Source organism: Scyliorhinus torazame, chromosome 19 (assembly GCF_047496885.1).
Source record: "Scyliorhinus torazame isolate Kashiwa2021f chromosome 19, sScyTor2.1, whole genome shotgun sequence".
Lineage (NCBI taxonomy): Eukaryota > Metazoa > Chordata > Chondrichthyes > Carcharhiniformes > Scyliorhinidae > Scyliorhinus > Scyliorhinus torazame.
The window spans coordinates 143,044,650-143,069,166 of record NC_092725.1 but is presented as its reverse complement, the minus strand read 5'-3'; the positions used below and the strand labels follow the sequence as shown (position 1 = coordinate 143,069,166).

Below are 24,517 nucleotides of genomic sequence, written 5' to 3'. Positions count from 1 at the left end.
TACATAGATCCCTGAAAGTTGCCACCCAGGGTGAGAGGGTTGTTAAGAAGGCGTACGGTGTGTTAGTTTTTATTGGTGGAGGGATTAAGTTTCGGAGCCATGAGGTCATGTTGCAGCTGTACAAAACTCTGGTGCAGCCGCTTTTGGAGTATTGCGTGCAATTCTGGTTGCCGCATTATAGGAAGGATGTGGAAGCATTGGAAAGGGTGCAGAGGAGATTTACGAGAATGTTGCCTGGTATGGAGGGAAGATCTTATGAGGGAAGGCTGAGGGACTTGAGACTGTTTTTGTTAGAGAGAAGAAGGTTAAGAGGTGACTTAATTGAGGCAAACAAGAGCAGAGGATTAGATAGGGTGGACAGTGAGAGCCTTTTTCCTCGGATGGTGATGTTTAGCACGAGCGGATATAGCTTTAAATTGAGGGGAGATAGATATAAGAACATAAGAACTAGGAACAGGAATAAGCCAACTGGCCCCTCGAGCCTGCTCCGCCATTTAATGAGATCATGGCTGATCTTTGTGGACTCAGCTCCACTCTCCGGCCCCTACACCATATCCCCGAATCCCTTTATTCTTTAGAAAGGCATCTATCTTTTTCTTAAAAACGTTTAAAGTAGGAGCCTCAACTGCTTCACTGGGCAAGGAATTCCAGAGATTCACAACCCTTTGGGTGAAGAAGTTCCTCCTACACTCCGTCCTAAATCTACCTCCCCTTATTTTGAGGCTATGCCCCCTAGTTCTGCTTCCCCGACCAGTGGGAACAATATAGGACAGATGTCAGAGGTAGGTTCTTTACTCAGAGAGTAGTAAGGGCGTGGAATGCCCTGCCTGCAACAGTAGTGGACTCGCCAACACTAAGGGCATTCAAATGGTCATTGGATAGACATATGGACGATAAGGGAATAGTGTAGATGGGCTTTAGAGTGGTTTCACAGGTCGGCGCAACATCGAGGGCCGAAGGGCCTGTACTGCGCTGTAATGTTCTATGTTCTAATTGGTTAATGGACAGAAAACAATAGGAGTAAACATGGCTGGTTTAGGGCACTGGGCTAAATCGCTGGCTTTGAAAGCAGACCAAGGGAGGCCAGCAGCACGGTTCAATTCCCGTACCGGCCTCCCCAAACAGGTGCCGTAATGTGGCGACTAGGGGCTTTTCACAGTAACTTCATTGAGGCCTACTTGTGACAATGAGCAATTTTCATTTCATTTCATTTTTGGGTTGACAGGCTGGAACCACTGGGGCACGGCAAGGATCTGTACTGGCACTGCACTATTTACAATTTATGTCAATGGTTTCGATGAAGGGACTGATTGTAATATTTCCAGGTTTGCTGACAACACAGCTGGGAAAGTAGGCAATAGGATGCAAAAAAACTGAGGAGGGATATAGACATGTTGGGTGAGTGGGAAAAACATGGCAGGTGAAAAAAAATGTGATGCAAGTGTGAGGTTATCCATTTCTGCTCCTCCAGTAACAGTGGAGAGGTGATGGTGAGGTAGAGCTTCTATTGTCCGCGTACTTGTGAAAACTAATGCCACGCCTTTGGATAACAGCAAACTACTGCGGATGCTGGCATCCAAAACAAAAACAGAAAACCACTGGACAATCTCCGCAGGTCTGACAGCATCTCTGGAGAGAGAGGGAGCTAATGTTTCAAGATTAAGAAGGGTAGCAAGGATAATCCAGGGAACTACAGGCCGGTGAGCCTTACGTCAGTGGTAGGGAAATTACTGGAGAGAATTCTTCGAGACAGGATCTACTCCCATTTGGAAGCAAATGGACGCATTAGTGAGAGGCAGCACGGTTTTGTGAAGGGAAGGTCGTGTCTCACTAACTTGATAGAGTTTTTCGAGGAGGTCACTAAGATGATTGATGCCGGTAGGGCAGTGGATGTTGTCTATATGGACTTCAGTAAGGCCTTTGACAAGGTCCCTCATGGTAGACTAGTACAAAAGGTGAAGTCACACGGGATCAGGAGTGAGCTGGCAAGGTGGATACAGAACTGGCTAGGTCATAGAAGGCAGAGAGTAGCAATGGAAGGATGCTTTTCTAATTGGAGGGCTGTGACCAGTGGTGTTCCACAGGGATCAGTGCTGGGACCTTTGCTCTTTGTAGTATATATAAATGATTTGGAGGAAAATGTAACTGGCCTGATTAGTAAGTTTGCAGACGACACAAAGGTTGGTGGAATTGCGGATAGCGATGAGGACTGTCAGAGGATACAGCAGGATTTAGATTGTTTGGAGACTTGGGCGGAGAGATGGCAGATGGAGTTTAATCTGGACAAATGTGAGGTAATGCATTTTGGAAGGTCTAATGCAGGTAGGGAATATACAGTGAATGGTAGAACCCTCAAGAGTATTGAAAGTCAAAGAGATCTAGGAGTACAGGTCCACAGGTCACTGAAAGGGGCAACACAGGTGGAGAAGGTAGTCAAGAAGGCATACGGCATGCTTGCCTTCATTGGCCGGGGCATTGAGTATAAGAATTGGCAAGTCATGTTGCAGCTGTATAGAACCTTAGTTAGGCCACACTTGGAGTATTGTGTTCAATTCTGGTCGCCACACTACCAGAAGGATGGTGGAGGCTTTAGAGAGGGTGCAGAAGAGATTTACCAGAATGTTGCCTGCTATGGAGGGCATTAGCTATGAGGAGCGGTTGAATAAACATGGTTTGTTCTCACTGGAACGACGGAGGTTGAGGGGCGACCTGATAGAGGTCTACAAAATTATGAGGGGCATAGACAGAGTGGATAGTCAGAGGCTTTTCCCCAGGGTAGAGGGGTCAATTACTAGGGGGCTTAGGTTTAAGGTACGAGGGGCAAGGTTTAGAGTCTATGTACGAGGCAAGTTTTTTACACCAAGGGTAGTGGGTGCCTGGAACTCGCTACCGGAGGAGGTGGTGGAAGCAGGGACGATAGTGACATTTAACGGGCATCTTGACAAATACATGAATAGAATGGGAATAGAGGGATACGGACCCAGAAAGTGTAGAAGATTGTAGTTTAGTCGGGCAGCATGGTCGGCACGGGCTTGGAGGGCCGAAGGGCCTGTTCCTGTGCTGTACATTTCTTTGTTCTTTGTTCAGGATGACTCTTTGTCAAAGCTGGTTTGTCAGTGCCTTTTGACGATGAATGGTTTATCCTTGGCCCCTTCCTATTTCTTATCTACATGCTGCCCCTCGGCAACATTATCTAAAGGCACAGCAATTGTTTTTAAAAGTATGCTGGCAACATCCCATTCCACATCATCACCACTTTCGACCCCTCTACTGTTGCTAAACTATCAGACTGCTTTATCTGACATGCAGTACTGGATGAGCAGAATTAGAAAAATAAAAAATACTTCTTGAATGTCCTTGTACGAGTCACAGAAAGTTAACATCCGGGTGCAACATGCAATTAGGAAGGCAAATGGTGTGTTAACATCTGTGACAAGGGGATGGAAGTACAAGAGTAACGTTTTACTAGAATTATAAAGGTAATTGGTGAGGTCACACCTGGAGTTCTGTGTGCACCTTTGGTATCCTTACCCAAAAAAGAATATACTTGCTCGAGTGGCAGTCCAGGCGTTTGCTAGACTGGTTCGTGGGATATGGGGATTGCCCTGTGAGGAGACACAGGCGCATGTTCTTTGGCGGTTCGAGGAATGAGAGGCAATCTAACTCAAACGTATAAAATTCTAAAAGGGTTTCACGGGGTAAAGGCTGAGAATATATTTACCATTGCTGGGGAATTTAGAATAGGGTTTATAGTTTCACAATAAAAAGGTCAACTGTTTAGAACTGAGATGAGAAATTTCTTCATTCAAAAGATTGTGAATCTTTGGGACATAAGAACATAAAGGATTGAAGTACAAGAGTAACGTTTTATGTTACAATCGGGACAATTGTGAATGCTCAGTTAAGGTTAATAGATTTTGGGGTATTAAAGGAATGAACGGCTATGGGAATGGTGCAGACAAATGGAGTTGAGGTCGAAAGTGAGCCACGCTCTTGAATGGTGGAGCAGGTTCAAAGGACCAAATGGCCAACTGCAGCTCCCACCTATGTTGCGATGGAAATTGATCATAAAAGTAAGGATGCTTCAGTTATATAGGTGAGACTACATGACAAATAATGTGTGCAGTTGTGACCTCCTTAGAACATACAATGCAGAAGGAGGCCATTCGGCCCATCAAGTCTGCACCGACCTACTCAACCCCTCACTTCCACCCTATCCACGTAACTCAATAACCCCTCCTAACCTTTTGGTCACTAAGCGCAATTTAGCATGGCCAATCCACCTAACCTGCACATCTTTGGACTGTGGGAGGAAACCGGAGCACCCGGAGGAAACCCACGCAGACATGGGGAGAATGTGCAGACTCCGCACAGACAGTGACCCAGCAGGGAATCGAACCTGGGACATTGACGCTGTGAAGCCACAGTGCTATCCACTTGTGCTGTAGTGCTTATTTAAGGAAGGCTGTATAATCAGAGACGGTTCAGTGCAGGTTTACTGCGTTGATACGTGGAATGAGTAGGTTGTCTTATGAGAAAATTCCTGGCCTGTTGCTGTTGGAGTTTAGAAGTGTGAGGGGTGACTTGATTGATGTATGGATTTTGGACAATCCTGACGAGATGAATGTGGAAAGAGGGGATCCAGAATGGGGTGGTGGAGGCAGGGGCATTGAATATTTTTAAAGCAGTGGTAGAATCATAAGGGCTAGGTGGGAATGTGGAATTTGAAACACTAACAAATCTTGACCTGAAATGAATGGTTCGAGGGGCTGAATGGCTTCTCCTTTTTCGTATGTTCCTGTATTCTTATCTGCTGCTTGCCAGAAATGTTTGTACCACCTGTGGATAAATAATGGTGAGTACCATTAGCCTCACTGTTATTTAAACATTAGTATGTCCCAGTATTTCTCTTTTCAAGTGTCTTGAGTCTGTTTTAAGAATGATTGAAATCTGCTTCAGTGTTTTTGTGTGGCAGAGGATTTTTGAATTGACCCTTTGGGGAATCACTGAGGCAGTGTGAAAATACAAGTTTGTTCTTTCTGACTTACAGTTGATAAGGAAAATACTATTTACATTCCATTGTAATATGGAGACATCTTGTAGCCTGGCCGTCTGTGACTGAAATCTCAAGCTGAGCAAATTGAATAGGGCTACACCTAAACAGCGCCATCTCACAAAGGGCTTCTAAGCAACAATGCATCTGAAGTGACACCTTTGAATGCTAAGTGAATGTAAATTGTCTCCAACTTGCAAAATGTAGCTATCCATGACTGATTTTAACCCTGTGTGACCTGTTTTAACCTTGCACATGCTGCTTCCATTGCAAAATAAAAATTTCAGATGATGTTGAGTAGATTGGTTTAACATTTAGCCAACATAGCCTTTGATAGCTGGTTTTGTTCTAGTGGAATTAATATCCAGCAGGTTAATTCATACATCTGCACTGAAATTATATGAAATTAACAAGTATGAAATTAAGTCGATAGGAGTTATCGGCTGCCTTTTCCTTTTTCTTGGATAATGTCCACATCTAACATATGAGGGTGTGTTTATCACACCCTCCGAACAGCAGGATACACATTTCAGTGATGTTAGTCTACTCTCTGCCTTTCAAAGAGGACTGGTCTAGTTACACTGTCCAGCATCTAACTTTTAAACTGTGTTGTTCTAGATTGCAGCATATTAATGAAGTCAAAAAGTACGTTGCTGCACTGTCCGGGAATAGGTATTAAGATCGGCTTAAGACCCTTTTGCCACAGTCATTTAAAAAGAAAATGAAATCACCACACTGCATAGGAAATGCTGCAAAATATTATCCTTTAGAGATATATTTTATCTTTGAAGCATACAATATGAAGCCTCACCTGCCATGATGTTGTGCATGTGGATGCTCAAATTTTCTGTCCATTTATTTAAATGTCACTTCTCAGAATGTTCACAGTCACAAAAAATCCAGTGGGGAATTCAGAAGAAACGTCTTCACCCAAAGGATGATGGGAATGTGGAACCCATTCCCACAGGGAGTGACTGAAGTGAATAGTATTAATACATTTGAAGGGAAACTACTCAACCATTTGAAGGTGATGGGAATCTACAATGGTAGATTTAGATATGCAAAGATGGGGAGGAGGCTTGAGTGGAGCATTGGGCTGCACTCTAGCACAGTGGTTAGCACTGTTGCTTCACAGCGCCAAGGTCCCAGGTTCGATTCCCGGCTTGGGTCACTGTCTGCACGTTCTCCCTGTGACTGCGTGTTTCCCCTCTGGGTGCTCCGGTTTCCTCCAACAAGTCCTGAAAGACGTGCTTGTTAGGTAATTTGGACATTCTGAATTCTCCCTTTGTGTACCCGAACAGGCACCAGAGTGTGGCGACTAGGGGATTTTCACAGTAACGTCATTGCAGTGTTAATGTAAGCTTACTTACTAGCATGGGCTGATAGGGCCAAATGGCCTGTTCCAGGCACTATGTAATGTAATCCTGGTGAGTGCTATCTAACACCAGCAAAGCAAAGGTGGAAAATTTGCATTCTGTATATTGAAAACTTTCTTTCCAAATTAATGATGTGCTTGTTCCCCAGACCTGACAGTTGTGACATGTACCTAGAAGACATTATTAAACATCGATGGGAGCTTGAGGAAGGGAGGCCAAACCCACTGAAAAACACCAAGTTCAAAGAACTACCCATTCGGTTGCGCGTTGAGTTGTTGCACAGGCTATGTGACTACAGATTGGATGCAGATGACGTGTTTGATCTTTTAAAGGTACCATTTTAAATGAAGGGGTGGTTCTTGTTTCACACCATGCACTAAGCTAACTACTTAAGAGCCTCTTATCTCATTTTCCCATTCCCTGAAGTCATTTACTCCTATAGAGTCCCCCATAGGCCCCCTCAAATTCTTCACTCAAGAAACACTTATTCCTTTATGAGCGCAGATTGTAAGGGCTGGCACACTATTTGCAACTGCCTGGATGAATCATGACTTCTTAAAGCTCAGCAGTAGCAAAAGTGAAAAGCTGTTCAATTATCCTCCACATGTGTATACTTCTGGATCTGCCACAAATCCATCAATCTTCCAGGCTGCTTATTAAAGCGGAGTCTGGGATTCTTCAACCCAAACCCGCCTATGGATATTTCATGTGCTTCTAATGTCATTGAATTTGACAGCATGCAAAGAGAACATTTGACCAATCAAGCCTGCAACAGCTTTCTCAAAAGCTTACTAAATCCTCTTTTCTTTTCTAACATCCATTCACTTTACATTTAGCTGTTCTTATGGATTCTGTTATCTCATTGTTTTCGGTCTAGATCTTGAACCCTCTGTAGTTTTAGGAAAGTTCAAACTTTTCCTTTTAAAGACTGCTATCTTAAATTTATGTCTGCTGGCTAATCAGTGGCAAAGGTTTTGCCCTACTGAACTCGTGAAACGCTCTCATAATTTTGATCCTATATTCACCTCTGCTGAAATGAAAAGGTTTTAGCGCCTTTCATTCCTGATGCCAATTTAGTAAATCTTTCTACCCTTTCCAAGTTATTAACATCCTTGGATTCCCCAACATTCTCTGCTCAACTATTTTGAATAATTTAGTCTATATTTATTCTCCTCGCGCTTGAGGCTGGTGTTGTGGTGAGTGTGATTTTGCTGTGATGCCTGGTAGTTACTAACATATTCAAAAATAATCTGTTACCTTTATAGCTGAGCTGAGTTCCTGGTCAATATGGTGTGCAATTTGCTTAGTATTTTAAAAGTGTACGACTTCTATTTTGCTTTGATTTGTGTCTTTGCCTGTCAGGGTCTGGATGCTGACAATTTGCGAGTAGAACCTTTAGGAGAAGATGCCTTGGGAGCAACCTATTGGTATTTTTATGGCACTCGTTTATACAAGGAGAGACCATCTTTCGCACTGGAGAAAGATCAAGCAGAAGAAATGTAATTATTAATCCGTACTTTGTTTACATAAGTTGGGCTATGGCTGGGATTCTCGGAGCCGGGGGGGGGGGGAATCCCGCCACACTGCTCCGAAACCGGCCCGGCGACCAGAGAATCAGCGGCAATTGCGTCGCAGGCAGTTCAAAGTGGCCACCGTGGTGATTCTGTGCGCTCGATGGGCCGGGCCGTCCTGGGGGGCGCGACTCCGGGGGGATGCCTCCACGGTGGCCAGGCCCGCAATCGGGGGCAACTGATCGGCAGCACGCTGAATTGAAGGGGGGGGGGGGGGGGTGTCAATGTTCATCTCTGCCGGGTCCATACAGGGCTCCACCATGTTGCCCGCGGGCTGGCGCGGAGATGGCCATGGCGTGCATGTGCGGACCCACGCCGGCGGGGTAGGGTTGCCTTTCAGCGCCGGAGCAGCGCGCAGCACTCTGGCACCGTTGTTGCCGCCGAGGACGGGGAGAATGACTGGGCCTGGTGGCCCATTGACGCCGGCGTTGCTCGCGCCGGTTTAGACGCTGGCGCCAATACTTGGCCGAAATCCCGGCCATGTGTTTGTTGTTCCCATGTATGTATTTTCATTGGGTTAAAACTGCCACTCTTTCTGAAACTGGGCTTTGGTGAAACAGATGCGGTTTCGGAGAGGGTGGGGGAACAAACACATGCAGTCATTGTATCTGCTGAGAAGTTTTTTTTTAATTGGATAAAGTGTAGCAAATATGATCCAAATGTGACTAGAAATCGAAATTGATTTCTTTTTAAAATATCCAAGATCATACATTGGGATTATGCAGAGGTTCATTCACCGTTATGTGTGTGGACAAGGAAATGGCAGTGACTGCTGGTGACCATGTTATTTCTAAGTTTTTCAATCTTACAGGGAAAATGGAAAATTAAGTACCTGTAATTTCACTTACAAACTGATAGACCTGAAACCTAAAAAGCGAGGCCGACCATCAAAACAGAAAAAACTAGAAGATATTTATTTAGCAACCATGAGGTGAGTTGTTTCACATTTACTGTGAATAGCACATTGGCTACTGGATAAAGTGTGGCTGACTGATTCTAATTCACATCCAACACTGAAAAATAAATTGCTCATTTCAATTCAATACTTAGGAGATTGTCAAAGCAGAACTATTAATTATTCCATAGCATTAAAAGAAGATGGAAGGAGGGGGGGAAATCACATGATATATGCACGGGAGCGGCTGCTTATTCGCAAGCTCTGGCACTACTCATCTTTTAATCCTTTGTTTTATCCTGATGCACAACCCATAATTACGTGATCTGAGGTGTATGTCCTTGTGCTATGTTCCGGGAAGATCCTGGTTAAATTTTGGCAATTGGGAGTCGGGTTAAGTCAAGAAAATCCTTGTTTGATTGAGGCGGTCGGAGATGGCCAAGGTGTGCGGCCCAGTTCGCAGTGACTGTTTGGCTGGTGGGCAGGCCTATACTTCGGCGATGCTATTGCGTCATGATGATGGCCGCCATTGTAAGTGAAGTTATGAAGTTTGTTTTTCTAAATTTAGAGTACCCAATTTATTTTCCAATTAAGGGGCAATTTAGCGTGACCAATCCACCTAACCGCATCTTTGGGTTGTGGGGTGTGAGACCCATTCAGACTCGGGGAGAATGTGCAAACTCCACACAGACAGCGACCCGAGGCCAGGATCGAACCTGGGGCCTTGGTGCCGTAGGCAGCAGTGCTAACCACTGCACCACTCTGCTGCCCAGAGTGAAGTTATGGATGACGATCTTGTCCCCCCGGCACAGATTATTTGTGCTCATATTGATGAATTGTGATATATCCTAAAAAGAATGGACGAAGCGGAGAAGAGAATCCTGTCAGACAATAGGTCTGTTTCCTCTGTGGGGGCTCACCTACAACCCTTGCAAATCCTGCTGCAAGGTATATCATAAGACCTGGTTGATTTGGGGAGATGGGGCCTGAACGGTGCCTCTGATTTGGCTGGAGAGGAGTGAGGTTTTTTGTTTTGCAAATCTTGACACAGTGTACGAATCCGTGGCTTAGTGGCTCCTGTATTTAGCAGTTTGGATCAGAAATTGGCTAGCTGTAGAAGACAAAGGGTGGTGGTTGATGGGAAATGTTCAGACTGGATTCCAGTTACTCGTGGTGTACCACAAGGAACTGTTTTGGGGCCACTGCTGTTTGTCATTTTTATAAATGACCTGGAGGAGGGCATAGAAGGATGGGTGAGTAAATTTGCAGATAACACTAAAGTCGGTGGAGTTGTGGAGAGTGCGGAAGGATGTTACAAGTTACAGAGGGACATAGATAAGCTGCAGCGCTGGGCTGAGAGGTGGCAAATGGAGTTTAATGCAGAAAAGTGTGAGGTGATTCATTTTGGAAGGAATAACAGGACGGCAGAGTACTGGGCTAATGGTAAGATTCTTGGCAGTGTGGATGAGCAGAGAGGTCTTTGTGTCCATGTACATAGATCCCTGAAAGTTGCCACCCAGGTTGAGAGGGTTGTTAAGAAAGTGTATGGTGTGTTAGCTTTTATTGGTAAAGGGATTGAGTTTCGGAGCCATGAGGTCATGTTGCAGCTATACAACACTCTGGTGCGGCCGCATTTGGAGTATTGCGTGCAACTCTGGTCGCCGCATTATAGGAAGGATGTGGAAGCATTGGAAAGGGTACAGAGGAGATTTACCAGAATGTTGCCTGGTATGGAGGGAAGATCTTATGAGGAAAGGCTGAGGGACTTGAGGCTGTTTTCGTTATAGAGAAGAAGGTTAAGAGGTGATTTAATTGAGGCTTACAAGATGATCAGAGGATTGGATAGGGTGGACAGTGAGAGCCTGTTTCCTCGGATGGTGATGTCTAGCACGAGGGGACATAGCTTTAAATTGAGGGGAGATAGATATAAGACAGATGTCAGAGGTAGGTTCTTTACTCAGAGAGTAGTAAAGGCGTGGAATGCCCTGCCTGCAACAGTAGTGGACTCGCCAACACTAAGGGCATTCAAATGGTCATTGGATAGACATATGGACGATAAGGGAATAGTGTAGGTGGGCTTTAGAGTGGTTTCACAGGTCGGCGCAACATCGAGGGCCGAAGGGCCTGTATTGTGCTGTAATGTTCTATGTATACAAGAATGTACACTGCCAAGCCACGTCTTGTAACAATGGCGTATCCTGGTATTCCCTTTTTTTGGGGGGTATCCTTTCATTGTTTGGGGGTCTTGGAATACTGAGTACGGCCCTGATTTGTTGTATTTTACCCCATTACGGATCCCATATATTTTGTAACAGCGTGGTGCCATGTGCTCATGAGTTTATCCTCCGATCCCCCACTCTTTCTGGTATTCTTTCCTTACCTGTACAAAAGCAAGTACTGACTACGACAATTATAATGCTGAACCATTTGTATGAATATTTACTGGTCTCGCCTGTATGTCGGCGTCTGCTTTCGTACAGATAAATAAGTCCTGTTGGAATGTAGAAAATTTGCATACATCAAGCTTGCACAAACAACATTTTAATAATGACCAAATAGCCTGTTAGTTAGGGGATAAATATTGGTCATGACACTGGGAAACTCCTGCCATGGGATCTCTTTGGTCCACCTGAGACAGCACCAAGTGCCTGGGTTCAGCATGTCCTACAGTCAGCACCACTGACAGTCGAGCACTCTCTCCAGTATCACATTGGAGTGTCATCTGAGATCTTTCCTCCAGCCTCTGGAGTGGGAGTTGAATCCACAACGTCCTGATTCAGTCGAGAGTGCATCTAACTGAACCACAGTTGAACACCATAATATTTCAGCCAAGTCTGTAGGCTGTAAATATGCAATCATCCTTGCAAATACTGCCCCCCCCCCCCCCCCCCCCCCCCCCCCCCCCACCACACTTCCCCCGTCTCAGAAAATGTTAATGTATTTTATATTCTTACATTTCCTTGGATGATGTCCGGTGACAGGTAAGAGCAAGACATAGGAAAAGTGAATGTGGCTGTGTCTTTGCTTTTGGTGCCTTTTACCCATTTTTTTTGGGGGGGGGGGGGTGGGGGGGGAGCTTGATGACCATACGTCTGCTGTGGGCTTAGGGAATTGTTACTGGATGGGGTCATGTAGAAATCATCGCTAAATGAGCCTTGTAGAAGGCTAAGAAGGGTGGCCCATCTAAGGGAGGAAGATGGCCGGCACGCCCATTAATTTAAACACGTTAACTAAAGTTTGCACTGAGTGCTGATTTGGGGTGCATTTGAGTGCTATAGTGAGAGTTTGGTGACTGCGGGAGTATAAGGGTTCATTTCTATCTAAAGTCTAGTCTTTCTTTTATTTAGTTAATTAACTTTAAAAGTTGCTGTTTGGTTTAGAAGAAGGTGAATTTTCAATCAGCTTTAAACAAAGGTTCTACTTGTAGGTACTTGCAGCTGGAGCTTGTTAATTAGTTAATTGGATTAGGCCAGTTTTCAGAGGCTAGATTCAAAGTATAAAAGTGAGCCAGCTACAGTGCTGAATTTGGTGCATTTGAGTGCTATAGTGAGAGTTTGGTGACTGAGGGAGTTAGGTGAGGAGGGAGTAAGGTGCTCCTTTCATTTCATTTCCTCAAAGAGCGAGAAGGGAGCCAGGAGTTTACAGAGAGTGCAGCTGACTGGGAGCAGAGTCGGTGGGCGGAGTTCCAGTTGGTCCACAGGGCAGCTATATTCTGTACGGTAAGAGGGGATGGAGGCTAGGGCAGTTGCATGCTCCTCCTGTAGGATGTGGGTGGTGAGGGATACCACCGGTGTCCCCGCTGACTATACCTGCGGGAACTGCACCCAACTCCAGCTCCTCAAAGACCGTGTTAGGGAACTGGAGCTGGATGAACTTCGGATCATCCGGGAGGCAGAGGGGGTTATAGAGAAGAGTTACAAGGAGGTAACCACACCCAAGGTACAGGACACGAGTAGCTGGGTTACAGTCAGGGGAAAGAAAACGAGCAGGCAGACGTGCAGGGATCCCTCGTGGCCGTTCCCCTTCAAAACAAATATACCGTTTTGGATGCTGTTGCATCTGAACCAGAGGGGCACCAATATCCTGGGAGGGAGGTTTTCTACTACTATTCGAGAGGGTTTAAACTAATTTGGCAGGGGAATGGGAACCGGATTTGTAGTCCAGCAACTAAGTTAGCCGATATTCAGGACGCCAAAGCGTGTAGTGAGGCAGTGGGGAAGGGAACACTGACAAAGGAGAGTACTTGCAGGCACGGAGATGGGTTGAAGTGTGTATAACAGCTGCAGAAAGGCAGTTTGAGGAGGATCTGCCTACTGAGGTAGTATGGGTTGAAGTCAGAAATAGGAAAGGAGCAGTCACCTTGTTGGGAGTTTTCTATAGGCCCCCCAATAGCAGCAGAGATGTGGAGGAACAGCTTGGGAAACAGATTTTGGAAAGGTGCAGAAGTCACAGGGTAGTAGTCATGGGTGACTTCAACTTCCCAAACATTGAGTGGAAACTCTTTAGATCAAATAGTTTGTATGGGGTGGTGTTTGTGCAGTGTGTCCAGGAAGCTTTTCCAACATAGTATGTAGATTGTCCGACCAGAGGGGAGGCCATATTGGATTTGGTACTTGGTAATGAACCAGGGCAAGTGATAGATTTGTTAGTGGGGGAGCATTTTGGAGATAGTAACCACAATTCTGTGACTTTCACTTTAGTAATGGAGAGGGATAGGTGTGTGCAACATGGCAAGGTTTACAATTGGTGGAAGGGTAAATATGATGCTGTCAGACAAGAACTGAAGTGCATAAGTTGGGAACATAGGCTGTCAGGGAAGGACACAAGTGAAATGTGAAACTTATTCAAGGAACAGGTACTACGTGTCCTTGATATGTATGTCCCTGTCAGGCAGGGAAGAGATGATCGAGTGAGGGAACCATGGTTGACAAGAGAGGTTGAATGTCTTGTTAAGAGGAAGAAGGAGACTTATGTAAGGCTGAGGAAACAAGGTTCAGACAGGGTGCTGGAGGGATACAAGATAGCCAGGAGGGAACTGAAGAAAGGGATTAGGAGAGCTAAGAGGGCATGAAAAATCTTTGGCGGGTAGGATCAAGGAAAACCCCAAGGCCTTTTACACATATGTGAGAAATATGAGAGTGACTTGAGCGAGGGTAGGTCCGATCAAGGACAGTAGCGGGAGATTGTGTATTGAGTCTGAAGAGATAGGAGAGATCTTGAACGAGTACTTTTCTTCAGTATTTACAAATGAGGGGGGCCATATCGTTGGAGAGGACAGTGTGAAACAGACTGGTAAGCTCAGGAAATACTTGTTAGGAAGGTAGATGTGTTGGGCATTTTGAAAAACTTGAGGATAGACAAGTCCCCCGGGCCTGACGGGATATATCCAGGGATTCTATGAGAAGCAAGAGATGAAATTTCAGAGCCGTTGGCAATGATCTTTTTGTCCTCTCTGTCAACAGGGGTGGTACCAGGAGATTGGAGAGTGGGGAATGTCGTGCCCCTGTTCAAAAAAGGGAATAGGGATAACCCTGGGAATTACAGGCCAGTTAGTCTTACTTCGGTGGTAGGCAAAGTAATGGAAAGGGTACGGAGGGATAGGATTTCTGAGCATCTGGAAAGACACTGCTTGATTAGGGATAGTCAGCACGGATTTGTGAGGGGTAGGTCTTGCCTCGCAAGTCTTATTGAATTTTTTGAGGAGGTGACCAAGCATGTGGATGAAGGTAAAGCAGTGGATGTAGTGTACATGGATTTTAGTAAGGCATTTGATAAGCTTCCCCATGGTAGGCTGATGCAGAAAGTAAGGAGGCATGGGATAGTGGGAAATTTGGCCAGTTGGATAATGAACTGGCTAACCGATAGAAGTCAGAGAGTGGTGGTGGATGGCAAATATTCAGCCTGGAGCCCAGTTACCAGTGGAGTACCTCAGGGATCAGTTCTGGGTGAGTTTCATTAATGACTTGGATGAGGGAGTTGAAGGGTGGGTCAGTAAATTTGCAGACAATACGAAGATTGGTGGCGTTGTGGATAGTGAGGAGGGCTGTTGGCGGCTGCAAAGAGACATAGATAGGATGCAGAGCTGGGCTGAGAAGTGGCAGATGGTGTTTAACCCTGAAAAGTGTGAGGTTGTCCATTTTGGAAGGACAAATATGAATGCGGAATACAGGGTTAACGGTAGAGTTCTTGGCAATGTGGAGGAGCAGAGAGATCTTGGGGTCTATGTTCATACATCTTTGAAAGTTGCCACTCAAGTGGATAGAGCTGTGAAGAAGGCCTATGGTGTGCTCGCGTTCATTAGCAGAGGGATTGAATTTAAGAGCCGTGAGGTGATGATGCAGCTGTACAAAATCTTGGTAAGGCCACATTTGGAGTACTGTGTACAGTTCTGGTCGCCTCATTTTAGGAAGGATGTGGAAGCTTTGGAAAAGGTGCAAAGGAGATTTACCAGGATGTTGCCTGGAATAGAGGTTTATAAGATGATCAGGGGAATAGATAGAGTAGACAGTCAGAGACTTTTTCTCCGGGTGGAACAAACCATTACAAGGGGACATAAATTTAAGGTGAATGGTGGAAGATATATGGGGATGTCAGAGGTAGGTTCTTTACCCAGAGAGTAGTGGGGGCATGGAATGCATTGCCTGTGGAAGTAGTTGAGTCGGATCCGTTTCCATTATTTCAACAGAAGGAGCTGGTCTTGGAGTGGGTGAAGAAGGTTTGAAATATCGACTGGGACAGGCCACTGTGCAGATATATCAGGACGTTGGGATTGAGCTGGCTAAGAGGAAGGAGGCCTTCAAAAGCTGTTTTCTGTAGCGAGGGCGTGCTGTTTGGGGTGATGTCCCCGGCGAGGTTGCGGGTCACCATGGACCCGAAGGATCGCTTCTTCGATGCGCCGGAGCAGGCGGAGGCCTTCATCAGAGAAAGGATGGGGCTGCTGTGAGATGGACTGTTCAGGACTCTGGCTATGAAGGGGTGATGCTTGTGTTCTGTATTTGTACCTCTCAGCCTTTGTGCGTTGTGTGTTTTTGGTGTTGTTTGGAGGAGGGTGGTTTAATCAAGTAAGGGGATGGTCCTGAGTGTTTTGCGGAAGGTGTTGGTGAGCCAGATTATTCATTCGTGGTTTGACGGTAGGTCAAGTGGGTGGCGATTCTGGTTAGTAAGAGGATTCAGTTTCTGGCAGGGGTGGTGGTGGTGCTGCTTTATTATTGGGCTGTCAATGCAGAGAAGATGTTGGGTTGGTTTGGGGACCAGGACGTTGTCTGGGTACGGATGCAGTCGGATTATGTAAGGGGTCGTGCCTGGGGGAATTGGGGATGACTGCGCTGTTGTTCATTCCAGCGAAGTATTTGGCGAATCCAGTACTCAACTCTACGGTAAAGATATGGCGGCAGCTTCACCGGCATTTCAAGCTTGGGGGGGCTGTTGAGGTCGTGCCCTATCTGAGGGAAGCATTTATTTCAGCTCGGGCAAACTGTTGCCAGTTTGGGGGGTGGAAAGTTAAGGGACTGGACTGGGTAAATAACTTATTTTGGAGGGTCAGTGTGCTGACTGGGAGGAGCTGAGGGAGAAGGTCGGCCTTGGTGGAACAGATATTTTCAGGTGTGTGATTGGGCTCGGCGAGCGTTCTCGACATTCCCAGTGGCGTTGCCGTCCACTTTTCTGGAGAAAATTTGTTTCATGTGCAGAGTCAGAGGAGGGACAGCATGCCTGGGTTAAATGGATGGATCATGGGGGAAGAGCAGGTATTGGTGGAGGAGGTGAAGGTTAGGTGGGAGGAGGAGCTGGGTCCCATTTTGGAGGAGGAGATGTGGAGTTGGTCTCTCCGTAGGGTGAACGCTCCGTCACCCTGAGTGAGGTTAAGTTTTGTACAACTGTTCAGAGCACATCTCACCAAGGTCGGAATGAGTCGCTATTTTGAGGGGGTGGAGGAGAGGTGTGAGCGGTGGTCGAGGGGAGCCTGCGAACCATGCACACGTTCTGGTCCTGCCCCAAGTTGGTTGGTTTTGGGGGGCCTTTTTTAACACCTATATCAGCAATTTTAAATGTGGATTTGGAGCCCTGCCGATTAATCGTAATATTTGGGGTGTCAGACCAGGTTTGGGGGAGGAGGGGGGGTAGACGCTTTGGCTTTTGTCGCACTGCTGATTAGGTGGCAGATCCTGCTAAGTAAGATCGTGGGTGGTCTGCATCCTAACTTCATCCGCCCACCTTAGCTTTGTATCCCTAAATAACTCTGGATAGCAATCTACCAATCATATTCCTAAATAGCACAATCAGTCAAGATCCGTTTTCAAATTTAAAGCCAACACAACAGTCAAAAACTTGGCAGATGGAATATACTGTAGGTAAATGTGAAGTTATGCACTGTGGTAGGAAGAATAAAGGAGCTGAATATTATTTAAATGCAGAAAGATTACAGAAATCTGCAGCTCAAAGGGATTTGGGTGTCTTTGGACATAAATCGCAAAAAGCTAGCATGCAAGTTCAAGTAATTAGTAAGGCAAATCCAACGTTGGCCTTTATTTCAAAGGAAATGGAGAATAAAAATAGGAAAGTCTTACTAAAACTATATAAGGCACTAGTTGACCATGTCTGGAATACTGTGAACAGTTCATAGAATCGACTGTGCAGAAGGAGGCCCTTCGGCCCATCGAGTCTGCACCGGCCCTTGGAAAGAGCACCTACTTAAGCCCACACCTCCACCCTATCCCAGTAACCCCACCTAACCTTTGCCTAAGGGTAAATTGTTTTTAGCATGGTCAATCCACCTAACCCGCACACCTTTGGACTGTGGGAGGAAACCGGAGCACCCGGAGGTAACCCACGCAGACACAGGGAGAACGTGCAGACTCCGCACAGACAGTGACCCAAGCCAGGAATCGAACCTGGAGCTGTGAAGCAACAGTGCTAACCACTGCTACCATGCTGCCCATCATGCAGAAAGCTGCAGCTCAGAAGGAAAGATACGCTGGCTTTGGAGGCAGTCCCGAGAGGGTTCACGAGGTTGACCTTGGGTATGGAGGGATTTTCTTAGGAGGAGAGGTTGCGTTGGTAGGGACTGTACTCATTGGATTAGAAGAACGAGAAGCAACCTTATTGAGACATATCGGATTCACGGGGGGCTTGACAGGGTAGATGCTGAGGGATTGTTTCCTCTTGTGGGAGAGTCTAGGACAGAGATGTGACAGTTTCTCTGGAGGCTGTCGAATGTGTGGAATTCTTTACCGCAGAGAGCTGCAGAGGCTGGATCGTTGGGTATGTTCAAGGCTGAGGTAGACAGGTTTTTAATCAGTAAAGGAATCAAGGGTAATCAGGATAAGGCGGGAAAGTGGAGTTGAGGACTATTATTTCAGGTCAGTCATGATTTCATTGAATGGCGGAGCAGATTTGATGGGCTGAATGGCCCGTTTCTATTCCTACGTTTTATGGTCTTGGGCATTTTAAAAATTCCTTCATGGGGTTTGGACATCGCTGGCTAGGCCAGCATTTATTGCTGATCCCTAATTGCCCTCGAGAAGCTGGAGGTGAGCTGCCTTCTTGAAATACAACAGTCCATGTTGTGCAGGCACACAGTGAGGGAGTCCTAGGATTTTGATCAAGCATCAGTGAAGGAAAGGCAGGTCAAGGTGGTGAGTAACTTGGAGAGCGACTTCCAGCTGGTGGTGTTCTGATCCATCTGCTGTTCTTATCCATCTAGGTCAAGGGTTTGGAAGATGGTGTCAAAGGAGCTTTGGTGAGTTGCTGCAGTGCATCTTATAGATGGTGCACACTGCTGTCACAGTGCATTGTTGGAGCATGGGGTCCCAATTAAGTGGGCTGCTTTGTCCTGGATTGTGTTGAGCTTCTTGAATGTTGGAGTGCACGCAGCAAGGCAAGTGGAGAGTATTCCATCACACTTGTGTCTTGTGGACAGGCTTTGGGAGTCAGGAGGTGAGCAATATGTCACAGAATTCCCAGCCTCTGGCTTGCTCTTTAAGCCACAGTATTTATGTAGGCACAATGGACTTTCTGTACTGTGTTACTCGATGATAAAATAGTGCTTTCAGGTTAAGCAAGAATGAAGAAACCTTGCATTTATGTTACAAATTTGAAACTTGTAAGGTTAGATTTCGGGACAGACTCTTTAATTTAGGGTAATGTGGAAGATTGAACAGGGAGCCATGTGACCTGCTCTGAATTCTATAAGCCTCGGTATCTTATTTTTAAATGTGAAAGAGGGGACCAGGTTTAAGAAGAAGAGGGGCAGCATCGTGGTTTAGCACTGCTGCCTCACAGCACCAGATACCTGGGTTCAATTCCGGCCTTGGGTGACTGTCTATCTGGAGTTTACACATTCTTCGCTAAAGGATGGAATCTCCAACATTGCTCTCTTACTGCTTTGAAATGTAGATCTAGCTTATATGTTCAAAGTTTCGGCAATGGTGGCCTCACCCGTCTGGCTTCGAGGTGAGATTGCAGTGACTAAACTGAGGTTGACATTTAATTTATATTTCCGAATTGATACTTTAATCTTAAAATACAGTTTTCAACAGAACAATGAAGCTGAGTTTTCCCAAAAGCACCTTTACTCCATTGCTGCTTTCAGTTTCTCTCATTTTCTCCTTAATCTCTCACCATTCTTTATTTCTCTCGCTCTCTTTTTTGTTTTCAGTATCTGATTATTTCTATCTGTCTTTCTCACTGCTTTGCACCTCAGTCTGTCCCAGAGCGCAATCCGACTCCCTCTTGCTAGACCCCTTTCCCAAATAGCACCTCTCGTAATACATTCCTCTCCCTAATACCCCTGCTCTACTCTGCACCAGTGGGCCAATGAGCCTGCGCTTGGGACAACTGACTGATTCACATGGATTTTGACCTGTGGACAGTACCCCAGTTCACCATCTCTGCCAAATAATGAGATTGACATCTATCTGTACCTACACAAAAAAACTTAACTAAATTTTTTTAAAATATATTGCTTCGATCAGTTCCTACTGTGCCCTTTACCTTGCCAATAAATCCATTTTGCAGAACTTTATATCGTTAAAAATGATTCCCAAAGCTTGCTGGGGCAGCAGTGACGCAGTGGTATTGTCACTGAACTAGTAATCCAGAGACCCAGGGTAATGCTCTGGGGACCTGGGTTCAAACCCCAGCCCGGCAGATGGTGAACTTTGAATTCATTCAAAGTCTGGAACTAAAAGTCGAATGATGACCATGAAACCATTGCCGATTGTTGTAAAAACCCAACTGGTTCATGAATGTCCTTTAGGGAAAGAAATCTGTCGCACTTACCAGGTCTGGCCTACATGTGACTTTTTTTTAAATGCCCCCAGGGATCTGGAACAAATACTGGCCCAACCAGCGACACCCACATCCATGAACGGATTTTAAAAATCACGTGAAACTAATGTTGCTCTTGAAAGGGAAACTGGGGCGGTGCGGTGGTTAGCACTGCTGCCTCACGGCGCTGTGATCAAAGGTTCGATCCCGGCCCCGGGTCACTGTTCATGTGGAATTTGCACATTCTCCCCGTGTTTGCGTGGGTCTCGCCCCCACAACCCAAAAGATGCTATATTGTCCCTTAATTAGAAAAATATATAATTGGATACTCTAAATTTATTTTTTTAAAAGGGAAACTGATATTCTAGGCATTATATTACAGGTTAATACCCATGATTCATCTTTCAATAATTTTTATTGCCACAAGTAGGCTTACATTAACATTGCAATGAAGTTACTGTGGAAAAGCCCTTAGTTGCCACATTCCAGTGCCTGTTCGGGTACACAGAGGGCGAATTCAGAATGTCCAATTCACTTAACAGCCGTCTTTCAGGACTTGTGGGAGGAAACCGGAGCACCCGGAGGATACCTATGCAGACACAGGGAGAATGTAGACTCCGCACAGACAGTAACCCAAGCCTGGAATCGAACCTGGGACCCTGGCGCTGTGAAGCAACAGTGCTAAACCCTGTGCTACCATGCCATGCCCCTATCCCACTCCCACACACACTTGTTCACTTAGAGGATCCATTCGCAGAGACTTATATGGGCTAAAGAGTTCCTTTTGTTTATCATTGTGTCGTGTATATTTGTACATTCCTTTTTACAATTTTGTGTCAGATAGTGAAAAGAGGACCTCTTCCTCGTGGAGATGGCCTGTGCTGGAGTTTAGAATGATAGAGTAAGCTGACGCATAAGATAAGTGGGTTTTCCTCAAGTAGGTTTTCAGTTTACTAAATGGTATTTTACAGCGAATCCAAAATTGTAACCCGAGAAGTGCCTCCTATAGAAGACTCGCGACAGGGATATAAAAGCCGTGGTAAGCAAACTATACTTTTTTGAACTATTCTGTTTCTGTGTGTGGATCTTTTCATTATTATGATGCATGTTTCATGCTACATATTGAGCTGATTCTTGTATGTTATAAATACTCTGAACAAATTTTAATGAAGAAAATCATTAATATCGGTGGCTTGGGAAATTTAATTTTGAATAGGGTGCCACAGCGGCTTTGAGCGTAGAGCTGCTGATTGAATGCTGGAAGAGGGTTCAAAGTTTGGTCTAATATCATGCTGGTTGTCCTTCACAGAGGCTGTGATGTCACATTCAGGGTTTGGACAAATGTGGGAGAGAAATGGGAGATGTAGAAGTGGTGCGGGTTCTGGCAGTCTCAACTGTACTAATACCTATAATTTATAGATAAAAAGTTTGCACTCTCTTTGCTGTACCTCCTGTTAGTTTGTGTGTGGGATGTGATGTGTGAATTAAAGCTTTCACACCACTTTCCATGAACTAACTCTGAAAGTGCATTATTAGTTCAACCAGAATGAGACCATGTAGAATATTTTACAGTTTCAATTACAACAGGTTGGGCAAGCGCAGGGCAGGACTGCTGTCTTGAAAGTTGATTTCACAATTTGGAAGGGAAGTGCTCGACTGCCACAAGGCTTAATGGATGGTGATTTCAAAACAGTTTTTTGCTTTTTGGCGGACTGTCAGGAACAGCTTCCAAATGAGCACCAAGTAGCAAAGTTGTTAAAGATTTATTTGAGTTTTGAAGAATTTACTTACAGGTTCCCCAATGCGAAGTAGCAGCCCCACAACCTTTACCATCCAGTTTCAATGGATGGCTTCTGGGCTATGATTATGCACCATAGAATCTTGAGAAAATGATGAATGAGTTGTTAAGCGGTCACTCTCTCTTGTGGATTGGATTGGATTGGATTTGTTTATTGTCACGTGTACCGAGATACAGTGAAAAGTATTTTTCTGCGAGCAGCTCAACAGATCATTAAGTACATGAGAAGAAAAGGGAAGAAAATAAAAGAAAATACATAATAGGGCAACACAACATATACAATGTAACTACATAAGCACTGGCATCGGATGAAGCATACAGGGTGTAGTGTTAATGAAATCAGTCCATAAGAGGGTCATTTAGGAGTCTGGTGACAGTGGGGAAGAAGCTGTTTTTGAGTGTGTTCGTGCGTGTTCTCAGACTTCTGTATCTCCTGCCCGATGGAAGAAGTTGGAAGAGTGAGTAAGCCGGGTGGGAGGGATCTTTACACCTCCTGCTTTCCCCAGGCAGCGGGAGGTATAGATGGAATTAATGGATGGGAGGCAGGTTCGTGTGATGGACTGGGCGGTGTTCACGACTCTCTGAAGTTTCTTGCGGTCCTGGGCCGAGCAGTTGCCATACCAGGCTGTGATGTAGCCCGATCGGATGCTTTCTATGGTGTATCTGTAAAAGTTGGTAAGAGTCAATGTGGACATGCCGAATTTCCTTAGTTTCCTGAGGAAGTATAGGTGCTGTTGTGCTTTCTTGGTGGTAGCGTCGACGTGGGTGGACCAGGACAGATTTTTGGAGATGTCCACCCCAAGGAATTTGAAACTGCTAACCATCTCCACCTCGGCCCCATTGATGCTGACAGGGGTGTGTACAGTAGAACATAGAACAATACAGCGCAGTACAGGCCCTTCGGCCCACGATGTTGCACCGAAACAAAAGCCATCTAACCTACACTATACCATTATCATCCATATGTTTATCCAATAAACTTTTAAATGCCCTCAATGTTGGCGAGTTCACTACTGTAGCAGGTAGGGCATTCCACGGCCTCACTACTCTTTGCGTAAAGAACCTACCCCTGACCTCTGTCCTATATCTATTACCCCTCAGTTTAAAGTTATGTCCCCTCGTGCCAGCCATATCCATCCGCGGGAGAAGGCTCTCACTGTCCACCCTATCTAACCCTCTGATCATTTTGTATGCCTCTATTAAGTCTCCTCTTAACCTTCTTCTCTCTAACGAAAACAACCTCAAGTCCATCAGCCTTTCCTCATAAGATTTTCCCTCCATACCAGGCAACATCCTGGTAAATCTCCTCTGCACCCGTTCCAAAGCCTCCACGTCCTTCCTATAATGCTGTGACCAGAACTGTACGCAATACTCCAAATGCGGCTGTACCAGAGTTCTGTACAGCTGCAACATGACCTCCTGACTCCGGAACTCAATCCCTCTACCAATAAAGGCCAACACTCCATATGCCTTCTTCACCACCCTATCAACCTGGGTGGCAACTTTCAGGGATCTATGTACATGGACACCTAGATCCCTCTGCTCATCCACACTTTCAAGAACTTTTCCATTAGCCAAATATTCCACTTTCCTGTTTTTCCTTCCAAAGTGAATCACCTCACACTTCTCTACATTAAACTCCATTTGCCACCTCTCAGCCCAGCACTGCAGCTTATCTATATCCCTCTGTAACCTGCTACTTCCTTCCACACTATCGACAACACCACCGACTTTAGTATCGTCTGCAAATTTACTCACCCACCCTTCTGCACCTTCCTCTAGGTCATTGATAAAAATGACAAACAGCAAAGGCCCCAGAACAGATCCTTGTGGTACTCCACTTGTGACAGAACTCCATTCTGAACATTTCCCATCAACCACCACCCTCTGTCTTCTTTCAGCTAGCCAATTTCTGATCCACATCTCTAAATCACCCACAATCCCCAGCCTCCGTATTTTCTGCAATAGCCTACCGTGGGGAACCTTATCAAACGCTTTGCTGAAATCCATATACACCACATCAACTGCTCTACCCTCGTCTACCTGTTCAGTCACCTTCTCAAAGAACTCGATAAGGTTTGTGAGGCATGACCTACCCTTCACAAAGCCATGCTGACTATCCCTGATCACATTATTCCTATCTAGATGATTATAAATCTTGTCTCTTATAATCCCCTCCAAGACTTTACCCACTACAGACGTGAGGCTCACCGGTCTATAGTTGCTGGGGTTGTCTCTGCTCCCCTTTTTGAACAAAGGGACCACATTTGCTATCCTCCAGTCCTCTGGCACTATTCCTGTATCCAATGATGACATAAAAATCAAAGCCAATGGTCCAGCAATCTCTTCCCTGGCCTCCCAGAGAATCCTAGGATAAATCCCATCAGGTCCCGGGGACTAATCTATTTTCAGCCTGTCCAGAATTGCCAACACCTCTTCCCTCCGTACCTCAATGCCATCTAATCTATTTACCTGGAGCTCAGCATTCTCCTCCACAACATTATCTTTTTCCTGAGTGAATACCGACGAAAAATATTCATTTAGTATCTCGCCAATCTC

General features: G+C 45.5%; 1 protein-coding gene across 2 annotated transcripts in view; it reads left to right on the top strand.

Annotated features, from left to right (window-relative positions):
• Positions 1 to 24,517, top strand: part of cecr2 (CECR2 histone acetyl-lysine reader) — a 195,049-nt gene that overhangs the window by 104,749 nt on the left and 65,783 nt on the right. For both annotated transcript variants that reach the window (XM_072485357.1, XM_072485358.1), the window contains exons 3-6: positions 6,578 to 6,761; positions 7,792 to 7,928; positions 8,812 to 8,931; positions 21,132 to 21,199. In XM_072485357.1, coding sequence (XP_072341458.1) covers positions 6,578 to 6,761; positions 7,792 to 7,928; positions 8,812 to 8,931; positions 21,132 to 21,199 — 509 coding nt within the window. The remainder of the gene's footprint in view (positions 1 to 6,577; positions 6,762 to 7,791; positions 7,929 to 8,811; positions 8,932 to 21,131; positions 21,200 to 24,517) is intronic.